Source organism: Gorilla gorilla, chromosome 13 (genome assembly GCF_029281585.2).
Source record: "Gorilla gorilla gorilla isolate KB3781 chromosome 13, NHGRI_mGorGor1-v2.1_pri, whole genome shotgun sequence".
NCBI lineage: Eukaryota > Metazoa > Chordata > Mammalia > Primates > Hominidae > Gorilla > Gorilla gorilla.
In genome coordinates this window covers 84,376,977-84,394,095 of record NC_073237.2, presented here as the reverse complement: position 1 = coordinate 84,394,095, position 17,119 = coordinate 84,376,977, and the positions used below count along the sequence as shown (strand labels likewise).

The 17,119-nt window shown below is 44.3% G+C and overlaps 1 protein-coding gene across 4 annotated transcripts in view; it reads left to right on the top strand.

The window, feature by feature from the left end:
* The window catches only part of LOC115935778 (death-associated protein kinase 1-like), a 69,646-nt gene that overhangs the window by 39,849 nt on the left and 12,678 nt on the right, over positions 1 to 17,119 (top strand). For all 4 annotated transcript variants that reach the window (XM_055350896.2, XM_055350895.2, XM_031014243.3 and 1 more), the window contains 2 exons: positions 2,665 to 2,887; positions 7,803 to 7,991. In XM_055350896.2, coding sequence (XP_055206871.2) covers positions 2,665 to 2,887; positions 7,803 to 7,991 — 412 coding nt within the window. The remainder of the gene's footprint in view (positions 1 to 2,664; positions 2,888 to 7,802; positions 7,992 to 17,119) is intronic.

Sequence of the window (17,119 nt, the reverse complement as noted above, 5' to 3'; positions counted from 1 at the left end):
TCGCTGTGAGGGACATTTTGTTACAGGGTGTCTGGACACCCAGCATCTGGCTGCAGGAGTATCCTCTCAACATTGTGGGAACTAAAATGCCACCTCAGATCTCCACAGTGCCCACCAGGGGTCAGTATAGTTCCTGTTGAGGAAGTCTGGTCCTGGCTTAGGAATTGCAAATGGAAATAGGAAAATCAAAGCCTTCAGGAGAGTTATGCATGAGATTGTAGCAATGCAGTTATAACAGCAAAAGTAACACTGGCTTTTGCTGCTGGAAGAGATCAGGAGATCAGAAGTAAGTGAGCGCCTCCCAGGATTTAGAACTGAAGGAATGGTCCCGCCAGGTGTAGATCACATGGAGATGCCCTTGCGTGGGTCCCTCTGAGTTCTGTCATTTATATGACACTGGTTTATGGAGATTCTACACCTGCCAGGGCTGGGAATTCCATCTGTCCCCGCAGATGGGCTCCTGGTCTAGAAGGGAGAGCACCCCATAATTACAGGTCAGGGGTCACCATGGAGAGCCACACATGGTGGGAAGAAGCATCCAGGAGGAAATGGCAGGCAAGACAGGTTTTGTGGGTTTGTGGGAACCCACAAAGCAGGTTAAAGCAGAGGGGGTCCTCCTGGGTAAGGGTGAGGAAGAGGCTTCAGGCTGCACTTCACGGCTCCAAACAGGTCCTTGTTAGGGAGCAGGGCAGGAGTGGTGAGAAGGGATGGTGGCCTGTGAGGGGGTGTGACACCAGGGTGGCATGGTCAGTGCCACATCACGTAAACCTTGAGCAGGTTCCCTTGGGTGCACTGAACACCTTGCCTACACTATCCTGTTAAAAGCTCTTACTTGGTATTAGATGTGAAATTGTTCACATGTCTGTATCTCCCCAAGACCATGGATCTGGGCTGAATCTAGATTTTCCTGTTGTCAGCACTATGCTTAGCATGGGGTTGGAGGGCCTCCCTAAATGCTGGTTGATGAATGAAGAAGTGAGTGAGTAGTGAACTATTTCATTCTGTGGAGCCTCCTGCTTCTCCATATCAGATGGAAAAAGAAGAAAGTAATGAGGATACTGTGTTCCCAGCCCCCTCTGCAGCATGGAGCTTGTACGTTGGAGTGCCCCTTCTCTCATCCTCTTGTCCCATTACTGCCCTAAAGGATCCAGACACCTCCACACAGAGAGGGACAGATGCTCTTGCTGGTCAGACAGGGCTGATCCTATTTCATGATTAAATCGAAGGCTTCTACCTTTCTTGATCTCCCGGCTTTCCATTTTCTTTCAGCCTCTTAATTGATTAGGGTAAATTTTTGATTATCCTTTTTATTTTATGTGTTTAGTAATATATTAATATTTTAAAATTTATTTATTTATTTATTTATTTTTTTTTTGAGACGGAGTCTCACTTTGTCACCCAGGTTGGAGTGCAGTGGCGTGATCTCCACTCACTGCAAGCTCCACCTCCCAGGTTCACACCATTCTCCTTCCTCAGCCTCCCGAGTAGCTGGGACTACAGGCTCCCGCCACCACGCCCGGCTAATTTTTTGTATTTTCAGTAGAGACGGGGTTTCACCATGTTAGCCAGGATGGTCTCCATCTCCTGACCCTGGTGATCCACGTGCCTCAGCCTCCCAAAGTGCTGGGATTACAGGCGTGAGCCACCACACCCGATTTGTTGTAGGTCTGTTCCTAGGCTTCTTAGGTTGTCATGTGGTTGAAACCAAAAGTGATGGTAGATATTTCTAATACTCACATACAGGTGACATTGCCATGAAGTTAAATCAAAAGTGCTAGTAGCTATTTAACAGTACGATAAGGTTCCTATTCCAGACCTACAGTTATGAAGTGGACATTTGGGCCATCCAATTATGTTTTTCTGATAAATTTCTAAATAAAGTGTGGGGGTTCCACACACACACACGCACGCACACACACACACAAATGGAAGGCTTCACAGTTGCTCCATCCAACTCGTCATGCATCAAAATGCAATGGAAATAGGCAAATTCTTAGAGACAGAAAACATCTCTATGGTTGCCAGGCGCTGAGCAAAGAGGGGAATGAATGGCAAGTGACTGCTCACGGGTACAGAGCTTCCTTTTGGGGGTGACACAAATGTTCTGGAAGGATACAGCAGTGATGGTCGTGCAGCACTGAAAATACACTAAAAGCCTCTGAATTTCACACTTGAAAATGGTGACTTTGATGTTATGTGAATTTTACCTGAATTTTCAAAGTTTTCATTGGAGATAGAAATAAACATACCGCCAGGCACGGTGGCTCACACCTGTAATCCCAGCACTTTGGGAGGCCAAGGCGGGCGGATCACCTGAGGTCGGGAGTTCGAGACCAGCCTAACCAACATGGAAAAACCCTGTCTCTACTAAAAATACAAAATTAGCTGGGCATGGTGGCTCATGCCTATAATCCCAGCTACTCGGGAGGCTGAGGCAGGAGAGTTGCTTGAACCCAGAAGGCAGAGGTTGCGGTGAGCTGAGATCGTGCCATTGCACTCCAGTCTGGGCAACAAGAGTGAAACTCCGTCTCAAAAAAAAAAAAAAGAAAAAAAGAAACATATCTTCAGCATGGGTAAAAACTGCACACCGGGGATTAGGAATCTTGAGAATCATTATTTGCCTCTTTTTCTGTCACTCACTGGCTCTTTCTCATCCATGCTCAGGATACGCACCGAGGACTCTTCATCCAGCAGCTCCGACCCACACAGAACCTGCAGCCAAGAATTAAGCTCAAGCTGTTTGGCCACTCGGGATCCGGGAAAACCACCCTTGTAGAATCTCTCAAGTGTGGGCTGCTGAGGAGCTTTTTCAGAAGGCGTCGGCCCAGACTGTCTTCCACCAACTCCAGCAGGTTCCCACCTTCACCCCTGGCTTCTAAGCCCACAGGTAGGAACCTCCATGCTGGCCCCGTCTCTCCAGCAGGTGTTGGCTTCTGCACTCTCTCCTTTCAAGGTCTAGGGGAGAAGGGAGTTGTGTTTGGGTCACTTGGCCTATACTGGACCCTGTGGCCTTAGTGGTTTTCAGGTCCAGGTTGGCTGGTGGCCTTGTGTGTGCTGCCTGTTGTCCAGCAGTAACAGACTGACTTGGCAGTAGCAAAACAAGGGCCTCACTGAAATCACAGCCACAGACACAAAGGTCCATCCTCATAAATGTGCAAACTGCAGAATTTGCACAGTCAGCTTTGGGGACACAGTTGCAAATTGCATTGCATTCTACTCAGGGCTCTGGCCTTAGAGACAAAAAGAGCTCAAACTCAAACAGTCCAAGCATAGCACAGATCCAATAGCAGCCCAAGAAGGGTCCTCAACCCTTATCCTTCTTTCTGGAGTGCTACAGGCAGACCCAGTATTGTAGATACATAGAGCAACAAAAAGGGATTTCCAGGAAGCACCATCCTGCTCAGTTCAAGGTTGGATAGAGGTTTCCAGAGGCTCCTTAGTGGTTTTCAGGGATGGTCTCTCTGGTCACATCCACCCTCCTTGGGAACCTTTGCTGCCTTCCGGGCCTTCCACAGACAGGGTTATTGATTCACATTAGGGGGCTGTCAGGAAACACCTGGCAGTGAGCAAGAGAAAACGATGCAATCTTGGGTGTGATTCCAACTGAATCCTCCTTTAGACTGAGCGAGTGAGTTTGTGGAAAGACAAGAGACCTTCCAAGAGTTTCCTAAACCAGGACAGTTTTGTGCTTTGTGCCTTGATTCATTCTCTGTATATGATGTCACAGAAGAGCCAGGTCTGTTCCCCAGGTTGATGCTAAAGTTTGTGTTTCTCTTACGTCCCCTCAGTGAGGGAGGACGCTGGGGAGCATGGGTAGCTGCGGAGAGTTGGCTGAGATTTATATTCCCTTTTCAACTTCTGTTCTCTGAACACAGCTATAGAATTGAAATGAGGAGAAGAAAGAATAACCAAAACAGAGTTATAATTCGTATTATTATATTGCTGATACATATGTCAATATTTATAGAGTACTGTGTGCCAGGAACTGGAAGAAATATGGTCTGAAGGATGCCTCATTTAATCCACGTGACAGCTTCCGGGGTGTTTTTACCGCTATTTCCCTGCAGCCTTGAGGGGTCAGTTGGCTTCTCTGAGGCGCACAGGTGGCAAATCCCAGAACATCTGATGCCTGAGCCAGTGCTTGTCAATAACACCCTGCATAAGGAATTCACAGGCACACCTTTCCATTTTCCAGTGTGATTTTTTGTTTTTTGTCTTTGCATATTAAGTTAAATGTTATTACAAAAGAGTCAAAACTTTAAAAAATTTAAAAGTAGATAATGGAAAAAATGTGACAGAAGGTTAAGATTAATTTATTATTAAAGAAAAAAATTTATTTTATTTTATTTGAGATGGAGTCTCGCTCTGTTGCCCAGGCTGGAGTGCAGTGGTGTGATCTCGGCTCACTGCAACCTCCGCCTCCTGGGTTCAAGTGATTCTCCTGCCTCAGCCTCCCAGGTGGCTGGGACTACAGGTGCATGCCACCACACCAGGCTAACTTTTGTATTTTTAGTAGAGACGGGGTTTCACCATATTGGCCAGGCTGGTCTCAGACTCCTGACCTTGTGATCCACCTGCCTTGGCCTCCCAAAGTGCTGGGATTACAGGCGTGAGCCACCGCACCTGGCCTCCAGTGTGATTTCTGCTCTAGTTGAGGATTTAAGTGGGGTTCAGTTGCTCCCTTAGAGGGAGGCAGCACGCTCCTGCTGTGGTTAAGGGCACTGCAGCCTGAACGTCTGTGGTTAGGAGGGTGGGATATGAGAGAGAGAGAGAGGTCATGAGGTCATGATCTGGAAAGTTTGCAAGGCCTAAGTGGGTGTGCAGATGTTGCCCAGGAGCCCCCATTGTGGAGTCCTGGGAGTCACCTGTGGCTCTGCCCTTGGCCTCAGAGGTGAGGTATCCATGGCCTTGCTTCTCCTCAGTATCTGTGTCTGGTCTTTGCAGCAGGTTCCTGGTGAAGGGTGGCTCTGGGTGACCCTTTTTCTGCACGCCCCACCATGGGGACAGCATCTTTAGCCAGGGATCGGGGAGGGGGTCCTGGCGCAGAGGCAGAAGCCCCTCTGCATGAGAGCCCTAAGGTGCAGGCACACCAGCTGCTTTCAGCCCAGCCGTGGGGTCTGGGGAGGAGGCGGCTGTCCTGGTCCCTGGGCCCCCACAGTCAGTGCCGCCTGCCCCTGGTGGAGGAAGTGTGCGCTGGTGGTTGCCCCTGAAGCCTGGTGGCTGAGGGATCCCTGGGCAGGAGGCATAGCTCGGCAGCTGGACTTGGAGGTGGATGAGACAGACAAGATGCCCCCATCCCTGGACTGGGCGGGTCACCAGGCACTTGCTGCCCTCACAGCTTGTACATCAGCATCAGACAGTGCCCGGGAAATGCAGAGCAGGGCACAAGCACAGGGCACCACGAGGGCGGCCTGGGGAGATTGGACTCTGGCAGAGGGTATGTGTGCTGGAGTCCAACGGAGCAGCGTGGCTTTGTTAGACACCCGAGGAACTGCCGCCCCTGAGCATGCCTCCAGGGACTGGGCCTGGTTCCTGAAGCAGCAACACTGTCACCTGCCAGGGGGCACTGCTCGTGCCTGGCAGGCCGTGCTGGGGTCTCTTTCAGGCCAGGGCTCTGGACACCAGTGACCTCTCCTAGAATTGTCAGGCCCTTTTCCTTTCAATGGGAGAGATGCCTACATGGCGACATTTATATCATCAGACAGCAAGAAGTTTGCTTTTAGAATTTTGGCCCTTTTCCACTGCCGTTCTCTTGAGAACGCTGGAGGCCAAGGCTGAGCTCCCAGCCAGGAGACCGGACGGGGTCCCCTCGAAGTTTTCTGTTGCACACATCACTCAGCTGTGGGGACACTGAGGGTTGTGGCTGTTGAGCTGTGGGAAGGAAAACATCCAAGGTCATAGGAGGCATGAATGTCCAGGAAGAGTATTTGAAGAAGCCATTCCTGTTCCCGCGGAGAGGAGCCTGCGGGAGGAATTCCCGGTGACCAGGTAAAGTGGGTCTCCTGGGAGCAGTCAGGTTACACCACCAGGGGGCAGTCGTTAACAAAAATGATTTCCCGGGATTTCAGTGCTTCCCCATGAAATTATTGTTTTCATAACACCTTGTACAAAGCCTGTCCTAACCTTTTATCCTCCCAACGAAAACTGTCACTGAGGAGCAGGAATGACTGCCATTTACCAACGTCTGCTCTCCTCATTAAGCACACGGCCACATGCCACTAAAAGAAGGCTTGTTCCTGACAGGCAGGCACCCAGACACAGATTCCAGGTCACAGGGAAATGGACAGACCCATTCTTGGGCAACCCAGCAGCTTTTGCAGACTGGGATTAACAATATGCAGAGAAATACACTAAAATGGCAGCTATGTTGACATCAAGACTTACATCATTTTGCTTTTGTTTTCTATTTACATTCCTATCTGCCAACTTTCCTACAGAAATAGAATATGTGTTGGTGTTTTTCAGAATAAATCTTGCCCTCCTAGTGCCCTTTCTCCTTTCCCTGTACCTAATCCTGCCCTTAGGATCCACTTTTCTTCTCCTCATCCCCTCCGTTGGATACCCCCATTATCCATGTCCAAAGTCTTAACTCTTTGGTCTTTAAGTAAGGGATTACCTTGGTGTTTGGATCGCCTGTTTTAAAGTCAGATATCCAGGTGAAATGGTCACTTCTTTAGTGCCTCGCAATGTCTATTGTATTAATGGTAAACCAATGGTACTGCAGTTAAGATCAATGAATCCCTTCTCCGATACAATTCGTTCACCAAGTTCTTACAGAGCACCCTCTGTGGGCCCTGGGTCACAGCCCTGACCAGAAAGGCAGCTTCTGCCTGCACAAGCCTGGTGGGAGAGACGGGGAGCAGGGCAGGCCAGTGAGTAACTGAGACAGTGAGGAAGCACAGGCTCTATGCCCAAACGCAGGGGACCCAGACAGTGTTATTCAGCTCCCGTACAACACCCACAAGTTCACCATTGTTTACATAATGTTTCCTTTAAACTGACTCACTTTTTTAAATGTACTAAAATACATTGATTTGAAAATGAAAGTTAATATCCCTATCATAAATGGGAACCCAGTGTCACTGCCATGAGTAAAAATAAATGCAGTGAACAGCAACCAATGTGAATAAAATCCAGCTAAACGCCGATGCCCACACCCTCTTCATTAAAAGGGAAGATGAGCAGGTGTTGAGGAAATGCTAAAATCGGAAGGCCTCAAGTGGAGACTTGCTGCAAGAACAACTGAAAGGCCTTCAAGGGAATTTCAAAAATGAGTAGCTTTCACAGTGTGTGATTCAGCATTATTTAATGCTATGGCCTGCTACTGTCTGAAATCATTTTCCATTTAACCTGCAATAATAATCTCATGTGCAAGAGAGAGAAGTCGCTCAGTGGGAGCTGGAGGAAGACAGAGACTGCGAGTATCAGAGAAGTAGCAGGAAGTGAGAAGGGAAGAAACCCGACCTCTGTCCTCCCACCCTCTCCACAGCCTCCCCTTGGCTGACCCTAGGCAGAAATCACATGGCAAGCCAGCCTAGAGACACAATCCCTAGGACTAGCCACCCGGGCAACAGGGCGGGGCAGAAAAGGTTGTGGGGGGTTAGAGCAAGCGGAAAAGCCCACAGCCTTGCTGGGAACACTGCTGCCCTGCACGTGTGAGGGCAGACACACTCAGCCTGAAGCCAGAGTTGGGGTGGGGACAGAGGCGTGCTCCAGAAAAGGAAACCTCAGGGCCAGCCTGGGAGGGAGACAGGCACACGCTGCCCCCATCGAGTACTCATGTGATCCTTTCCGTCCTGCAGTCTCAGTGAGCATCAACAACCTGTACCCAGGCTGCGAGAACGTGAGCGTGAGGAGCCGCAGCATGATGTTCGAGCCGGGTCTTACCAAAGGGATGCTGGAGGTGTTTGTGGCCCCGACCCACCACCCGCACTGCTCGGCCGATGACCAGTCCACCAAGGCCATCGACATCCAGAACGCTTATTTGAATGGTATGCCCTGCCTGCCCCAAGGGAAGGACCTCAGGTTTCCCTTCAACAGGGCTGTAAGTCATCTCTAAAGGGAGCTTGTCCTGAGCTATATCTGTCACTTCCAGAAGGAAATCCAACACAGACTGATATTCAGAGTGAGCCAGGACTGAAGCATGGCTGGCTACCATCCCTAAACAGTGAAATTAAACACTGGGGTATTGTCAGCGCCTAGTAAAGCACTTGGCATACAGTAGGTGCTTGATAAATGACTGTTGAGTAATAATATTTGTACATATTTATGGGGTACGTGTGATATTTCGTTGCATGTATAGAATGTGTATGTAATGATCAAGTCACATTATGTGAGGTGTCCATCACTTTGAGTTTTTATCATTTCTATGTGTTGGGAACATTTCAAGTCCTCTCTTCTAGCTATTTTGAAAAATACAACGCATTGTTAACTATAGTCACCCTATTCTGCTATTGAACATTGGAATGTATTTCTTCTATCTAACTGCATGTTTGTACCCATTAACCAACCTATCTTCATTCCCCCCTCCACACACACACACAGCCTTCCCAGTCTCTGGTATCTATCATTCTACTCTCTACCTCCATAAAATCAACTTTTTTAGCTCCCACATGTGAATGAGAACATGCAGTATTTATCTTTCTGTGCCTGGGTTATTTGACTTAACATAATGACCTCCAGTTCTATCCATGTTGCTGCAAATGACGTGATTTCATTCTGTTTTATGTCTGTGTATAAATAGTGTTCTGTTATGTGTATACCACGTTTTCTTTATTCATTTGTTCCTTGATGGACACTTAGGTCAATTCCGTATCTTTGCTATTGTGAATAGTGCTGAAGTAAACATGGGCGTGCATGTATCCCTTTGATATACTGATTTCCTTTCCTTTGGAAAAATGCACAGTAGTGGAATTACTAGATCATATGTTAGCTCAATTTTTAGTCTTTTTGAGAAATCTCCATGCTATTTTCCATAATAACTGTACTAATTTATATTTCTACCAACAGTATATAAGAATTCTCTTTTCTCTGCATCATTGCCAGCTTCTGCTATTTTTTTTTTTTTGTCTTTTTAATAATAGCCATTCTGATTGGTGTAAGAGGGTGTCTCACTGTGGTTTCGATTTGCATTTCTTGGATGATTAGTGATATTGAACATTTTTCTCATTTACCTGTTGGCCATTTGTATGTCTTCTTTTGAGAAATTTCTATTCAGGTTCTTGCTCATTTTTGTTTTCCTTTCTTTTTCAACTTGTATTTTAGATTCAGGGGTTCCTGTGCAGATTTGTTACCTGGTCATATTGCATGATGCTGAGGTTTAGGGTATAAATGATCCCTCCTTCCCACCCCCTCTAGTAGGCCCCAGTTACTATTGTTGCCATCTTTACATCCATGAGTACCAAATGTTTAGTACCCCCTTATAAGTGAGAACATGCCATATTTGGTTTTCTGTTCCTGTGTTAATTCACTTAGGATAATAGCCTCCAGCTCCATTCATGTTGCTGCAAAGGACATGATTTTCTTCTTTTTTATGGCTTCATAGTATTTCATGATGTATGTGTATCATATTGTCTTTATCCAGTCTGCCATTGATGGGCGCCTAGGTTGACTCCATGTTGTTGCTGTTGTGAATAGTGCTGCAATGAACATACTAGTGCATGTGTCTTTTTGGTGGAACAATTTGTTTCCTTTCAGATATATACCCAGAAATGGGATTGCTGGGTCAAACAGTAGTTTTAAGTTCTTTGAGAAATCTCCGAACTTCTTTCCACAGTGGCTGAACTTATTTACATTCCCACAATGTATAGGTGTTCTCTTTTCTTCACGCCCTCACCAGCATCTCTTGTTTTTTTGTCTTTTTAGTAATAGCCATTCTGATTGGTGTGAAATGGTATCTCATTGTGATTTTGATTTGCATTTCTCTGATGATTAGTGATGTTGAGCTTTTTTTCATATGTCTGTTGGCTACTTGTATGTCTTCCTTTGAGAAGTGTCTGTTCGTGTCCTTTGCCCACTTTTTAATGGGGTTATTTGGTTTTTGCTTGTTGAACTCTTTAAGTTCCTTATAGATTCTGGATCTTAGATTATGCCTTTTTGGATGCATAGTTTGTGAATATTTCCTCCCATTCTGTAGGTTATCTGTTTACTCTGTTGATAATTTCTTTTACTGTTCAGAAGCTCTTTAATTAGGTCCTACCTGTCAATTTTTGTTTTTGTTGGCAATTGTTTTTGAGGACTTAGTTATAAATTCTTCCCCAAGGTCAGTATCCAAAATGGTGTTTCCTAGATTTTCTTCTAGGATTCTTATAGTTTGAGGTTTTACATTTACAGTTTTAATTCATCTTGAATTATTTTTTTATATGGTGAAAGGTGGGAATCCAGTTTCATTCTTCTGCATGTGGCTTACCAGCTATCCCAGCGCCACTGATTGAATAGGGAGTCCTTTCTCCATTACTTATTTTTGTCAACTTTGTCGCAGATTGGGTGGCTGTAGGTGTGCAGCTTTATTTCTGGGTTATCTGTTCTGTGCCACTGGTCTATGTGTCTATTTTTGTACCAGTACCATGCTGTTTTGGTTACTGTAGACCTTTGCCCACTTTTTGATGGGATTGTTTGTTATTTTACCGTTCAGCTGTTTGAGTTCCTTGTATATTCTGGATATTAATCCCTTGTCACATAAATAGTTTGCAAAATATCTCCCATTCTACAAATTGTCTCTTCACTCTGTTAATTGTTTCCTTTGCTGTGCAAAAACTGTTTAGTTTAATACACTCTAAGTTGTCTATTTTTGTTTTTATTACCTGTGCTTTTTGAGGTTTTATCCACAATATCTTTGTAGGACCAATGTCCTGAAGCCTGTCTTCTTCTACTGGTTTTATAATTTAGGGTATACATTTAAGTCTTTAATCCATCTTGAGTTGATTTTTGAATATGGTGAGAGACAGGGGTCCAGTTTCATTCTTCTGCATATGGATATTCCGTTTTCCCAGCAGCGTTTATTTACAAGGGTGTTCTTTTCCCCAGTATGTGTTCTTATTGCCTCTGTCAAAAGTTATTTGGCTATGAATACCTGGATTCATTTCTGAGTTTTCTATTCTGTTCCATTGGTCTATGTGTCTGTTTTTATATCAATACCATGCTGTTTTGGTTACTATAGCCTTGCAGTGTATTTTGAAGTCAAGTAGTGAGATGCCTCTAGCTTTGTTCTTTACACTCAGGATTGGATTGGCTATTTGGCCACTATTTTGTTTCCATACAAATTTTCCGACTGTCTTTTCTATTTCTGTGAAAAATGACATTGGTATTTTGATAGGGATTGCATTGAATCTGTAGATTGCCTTGAGTAGTATGAGCATTTTCACAGTGTTGATTCTTCCAATCTATGACCACAGCATGTATTTGCATTTGTTTGTGTCTTCTCAGTGTCTTTCGTCTGTGTTTTGTGCTTTTCCTTGTCGGGGTCTTTCACCTCTTTGATTAAATTTATTCCTGGGTATTTTATTTTTATTGCAGCTATTGTAAATGGAAATGCCCTCTTGATTTCTTTCTCAGCTAGTTCATTTTTGATGTATAGAAAGGCTACTGATTTTTGTAGGTTGATTTTGTATCCTGCAACTTTACCTATTTAATATGAATTTATTTCTCAGATCTAAGAGTTTTTTGGTGTAGTCTTTAGGTTTCTTTAGTTATAAGACCATATCACTTGCAAAGAGGGACAATTTGAGTTTCTCTTTTCTAGTTTATATGCTTTTTATTTCTTTCCCTTTGCCTGATTGTTCTGGCTAAGAATTCCAGTACTGTGTTGGATAGGAGTGATGTAGGGGGCATTCTTGTCTTATTTCAGATCTTAAAGGAAAAGCATTCAGCTTTTCTCTATTCAGTATGATGTCAGCTATGGGTTCATCATGTATGGCCTTTATTATGTTGAGGTATGGGTTCGTCATGTATGGCTTTTATTATGTTGAGATATGTTCCTTCTATACCTAGTTTGTTGACAGCTTTTATCATGAAGGGATGTTGAATTTTGTCAAATGCTTTTTCAGCATCTGTTGAGATTATGGTATGGCTTTTGTTCTTTCTGTTGATGTGGTGTATTATGTCGACTCATCCTTGCATCACTGATTGTGGTGTATCATCTTTTTTGTGTGCTGTTGGATTTGGTTTACTAGTATATTGTGAGGATTTTTGCATCTGTGTTTATCAGGGATCTTGGCCTATAATGATGATGATGTTGTTGTTGTTGTTGTTTTTACATTCTTTTCTGGTTTTGTTATCATAGCAATGCTGGTTTCATGGAATAAATTAAGGAGAACTCCCGCCTCTTCAGTTTTTTTGGAATAGATTGAGGAGAATCATTAGTTCTTCTGACATCCAAACCTGGACTTCTCTTTTTGGGGAGGCTTTTTAATACCAGTTCAATCTCATTACTCATTATTGGTCTGCTCTAGTTTTCTATTTCTTTCTGATTCAATCTTTGTAAATTTTCTGTCTAGGAATTTATCCATTTCCTCTAGATTTTCCAGTTAGCGTATAGTTGTTCATAATAACCTCTGATGATCTTTGGTATTTTTGTGGCATCAGTTGTAATACCTTACTTTTCATTTCTCATTTTGTTCTTTTGGGTCTTCTCTCTTTTTTTCTAGGTCAGTCTAGCAAATGGTTTAGCAATTTTGTTTATATTATAAAAGAACAATTTTTCATTTCATCAGTTCTTTGTATTTTTTTAGTATCTGTTTTGTTTAGTTCTTCTCTGACCTTTATTATTTCTTTTCTCCTGCTAAATTGTGGTTTGGCTTGTTTTTGCTTCTCTAGTTCTTTGAGGTGCATCATTCGATTGTTTATTTGAAACGTTTCTGATTTTTTGACGTAGGTGTTTATTGTTATAAACTTCCTTCTTAGCATTGCTTTGGCTGTAGGTTTTGGTCTTGTGCTTTGATTTTCATTTGTTTCAAGAATTTTTTTAAATTTCTCCCCTAATTTCTTTCTTGACCCTGTGGTCATTCAGGAGCATGTTGTTTACTTTCCATGTATTTGTACAGTTTCCAAAGTTCCTCTTGTTATCAATTTCTAGTTTTACTGCACTGTGGTTTGAGGAGATACTTGATATGATTTCAATTTTTTTTACATTTGTTGAGACTTTTCGTGTGTCCTGATACATGTTCTATCCTGGAGAATGTTCTGTGTGCTGATGAGAAAATGCGTATTCTGTAGCTGTTGGATAAAATGTTCTGTAAATGTCCGTTAGGTCCACTTGGTCTAACAGGCAGTTTAAATTCAGTGTTTCTTTGTTAAATTTCTGTCTGTATAATCTGCCTAATGCTGAAAGTGGGGTGTTGAATTCCCCAAATATTGTTGTATTGAAGTCTATCTGTTCCTATAGATCTAATAATATTTACTGTAAATATCTGCGTGCTCTGGTGATGGATACATATATGTTTAGAATTGTTATATCTTCTTGCTGAATTGATCCCTTTTGCATTATATAATGACCATTTTTTTTTTTTGACTTAAAGTCTGTTTTATCTGATATAAGTACAGCAACTTTCGCTCACTTTTGGTTTCCATTTTCATGGAATATCTTTTTGTATCCCTTTACTTTCAATCTATATGTATCTTTATAGATAAAATGGATTTCTTGTCAGCAGCATATAGTTGGGCCATGTTTTATTAGTCAAACAGCCAGTCTGTATCTTTTAGGTGGAAAAGTTAATTCATATACATTCAAGGTTATTATTAATATGTGAGGGTTTATTCCTGTCATTTTATTAATTGATTTTTTGTTGTTTCGTATATTCTTTATTCCTTTCTCCTTCATTATCATTGTGGTTTGGTGGCTTTCTGTAGTTGTAATGTTTGAGTCCTTTCTCTTCCTTAACATGTTTCCTCTACCAGTGGATTTATGCTTTCGTGTGTTTTCATGATGAAAGAATTGTCCTTTCACTTCCAGGTGTAGAACTCCTTTAAGCATTGTTTATAGATTTGATCTAGTGATGATCACTTCCCCCAGCTTGTCTTGTTTTTGGGGAAGACTTTATTTCTCCTTCACTTATGAAGCATAACTTTGCTGTCTGTAGTATCCTTGGCTGACAATTTCCTTCTTTCAGTTCTTTGAATATAGCATTTCATTCTCTCCTGGCCAGTAAAATTTCTGCTGAGAAATCTGCTGTGAGTCTGATGGGCGTTCCCTTGTAAGTGACTAGACTTTTTTTTTTTTTTTTCTGTTTTCAGACTTCCCTTTGTCTTTGACTTTTGACAATTGGACTACAATGTGCCATGGAGAGGACCTTTTTTCGATTGTATCTATTTGGAGATCTCTCCAGCTTCCTGCATCTGGATTTCCAAATCTCTTGCCAAACCTGGAAAGTTGTTAACAATTATTTTAATAAATAGATTTTTTATCTCCTTCAGTTTCTCTTTACCTTTGGGACACCAAAAACTTGAATATTTGATTGCTTTATGGTGTCCCATATGTCACAAGAGTTTTGTTTATTTTTTTATTTTTATTTTTTTAATGTTGTCTGATTGGGTTATTACAAAAGACCTGTCTTCAATTTCTGAAATTCTTTCTTGTTGATCTAGTCTGTTGTTGCAGCTTTTGAATAAATTTTGTGTTTTATTCAAGAAGTTCTTCAATTCTAGAATTTCTATTTTGATTCTTTGGTAAACTTCTCATAATATTCTGAGTTGTTTTTCTGATTTCTTTGTATTGTTTTTCTGGATTCTCTTGTACCTCACTGAACTTGTTTAATGTCATGATTTTGAGTACTTTTTTTAGATTGCATAGGTTTATTTTTCATTAGAATCTGTTGCTGGAGAGTTATTGTGCCCTTTCGGAGGTGCAATATTTCCTTGCTTTTTCATGTTTCTTGTGTCCTTACATTGATATCTGTGCATCCGGTATAATAGTCACTTCTTTGAACTTTTTGAACTTGCTTTCATAGGGGAGGGCATTTTCCTGAAGATGTGTCTATGGTGTTGGTTGAGTAGGGCACTTTGGCTTTGATTCTGGGTGCATGCAGTATCATAGTGGCCATACGATTTTTTTTCAGCTGTAAACAGCTCCAGTGGTGTCTGTAATTTTCTCAGCGGCTTAGGGTATGGTTGTTAGTGGAGGCTGTGGTAAAGTTTTTCTGGAGATGGGGATACCACGTGGGCCAGTCCTCAGAACCTAGTGGTGGCAGTGGTGGGCTGAGCATGCCTGTCCTTGGGCCCCAAGGTGGTATATGCTGGTGCTGATACTAGTGGGTCCAGGTAGGTTGATTCTTGGGCCTCCAGGCAGCTTGCTCAAGTGCTGGTAGTAGTAGCAGTGGGCCAGGTGGGTAGTCAGGTTCTCAGTTCCCTGGGCAGCAGGCGTGGTGTGAGTGATGGCAGTAGTCATAATGAGACAGCCCTCTGGCTCCCAAGCAATCTGTGCTGATGTTGGCAGTGGCTGCAATGGGCTAGGCAGGCCAGTACCTAGCCCTGCAGGTGGCATATACAGGTGAGTGCCAGCTGTGATGATAGTGGTAGGTTGGATGGGCGTGACCTCAGGCCACTAAGAGGAGTGCTCAGGTGCCAATGGTGGTGGACTGGGCTAGGTGATCCCCAGGTCCCCAGACAGCATACTCAGGCTCTTAGGGGATTGTGAAGTCAAGCTCAGCAGGCCTGTCGTCAGGTCCCCTGGTGGTGCATGTGATCCCCAGCCTCTGGCAAAATGCTTGAGTCAGGGAGGCAGTGGCTGCACTGTGGCTCTGCTACTGGGAAGAGTGGTCCTGCTTTCAGTGTCAGCAGCCATATGCAGCCAGCTGGGGAGTGTGTGATTTGCACGTACTTTAGACTCAGTGGACACAGCAGCGGTGGCTGCAGACAGGGGATTCTGTCCTTGGGGCAGATGAAAATGCACAGCCACTACTCTGCTAGGAACAGTGGGGTCTCTGTCAATGGGTTATGCCTATACCTTGGTGGCAGCTGCCAGCCAAGGTGGTGGCTGCAGGCAGAGATGTCAGTAGGGCTCTAGGGATATAGAGATGCCAAGGCCGTTGGGCTACAGAGCAGGATGCAGTCTACGGGTGTTTGGAACATACAAATGGTGCCGCACTGTAGCTGCTTAGGACTCAGAGAGTGCGTGGGAGCCAACCTGAGCTCCCTCTCTGGAGCAATACTATCATGCAGTCTCCAGGCAGCTCCCTCAGCTAATCTCAGGGCCCACATGGGTGAAGGGTCCCCCTGCACCGGGGCAAAAATTGCAGGAGTTCATGGTCTGTGTGCATTTTGCTTTCTTAAAAGTTGGGCTTCCTCTGAGCTCCCCACAGCAGAGCTGGCTGTGGCAGCACAGAGAGAAGAGAAACTTGTCTTGGGACCCCAGGCCCTGCTCCCATCTGATCTCTCACAGCCCCAGCCCCAACCCACCTCAGGACCCCACACTCCAAGAGCCAATTTCTGGGTACCAGAACTTTCCATGCTTGGCCTAAGCAGCCAGCTTTGGAGGGTGGTCCCTCCTGCTTCACTACAAGTCTGAGAAAAACCCTTTAGATCTCAGAGTGCATCTTGACTGCAGGATTTTGGGTACAGAGTAAGCACTGAGGGGTAAACGAGGTGAAGGGAGCCTTCAAATCCTGTGATGGAAGTGGCCCTGCCAGGCCGCCCCAGAGGCCAGTGGTGGGCGGCCACAGTCCTGGCAGGATGTGGCAGTGTAGAGAGGGGGCATCTCAGGTCCACTGGAGGTTCCGGGAGTCCTGGGAGCTCCAGGTGGAATCTAATCTGCAGATATTTCTGGGGAAATGGGCAGCCTGCACAGCTCCAGTATGGGAAAGCAATTGCCCCCACATACAACCTTTGACCCCTACTTGACACTTTCCTGCCTGAAGGACCCCACTTCCTCCCAGGTCCAAGCACCTCCTGCGCAGGCAGAACTGCTGAGCTCTGCATCTCACACCCCTGCATGCTTCTTGCTTCTTCTGAGCAGGCTGGACAGGGCCCTCAGTCACCTGGCCAAGTCAGTCCCTGTTGAGCCAAATTCAGGTGACTTTTCATAGTCACTGTTACATTCAATATCCTACACCCTGGCATGTTCCAAAATTCATATATGTTTATTCAGGACACAAAATCTTTTCACCCACCTTCTCTCAATTAATCCTCT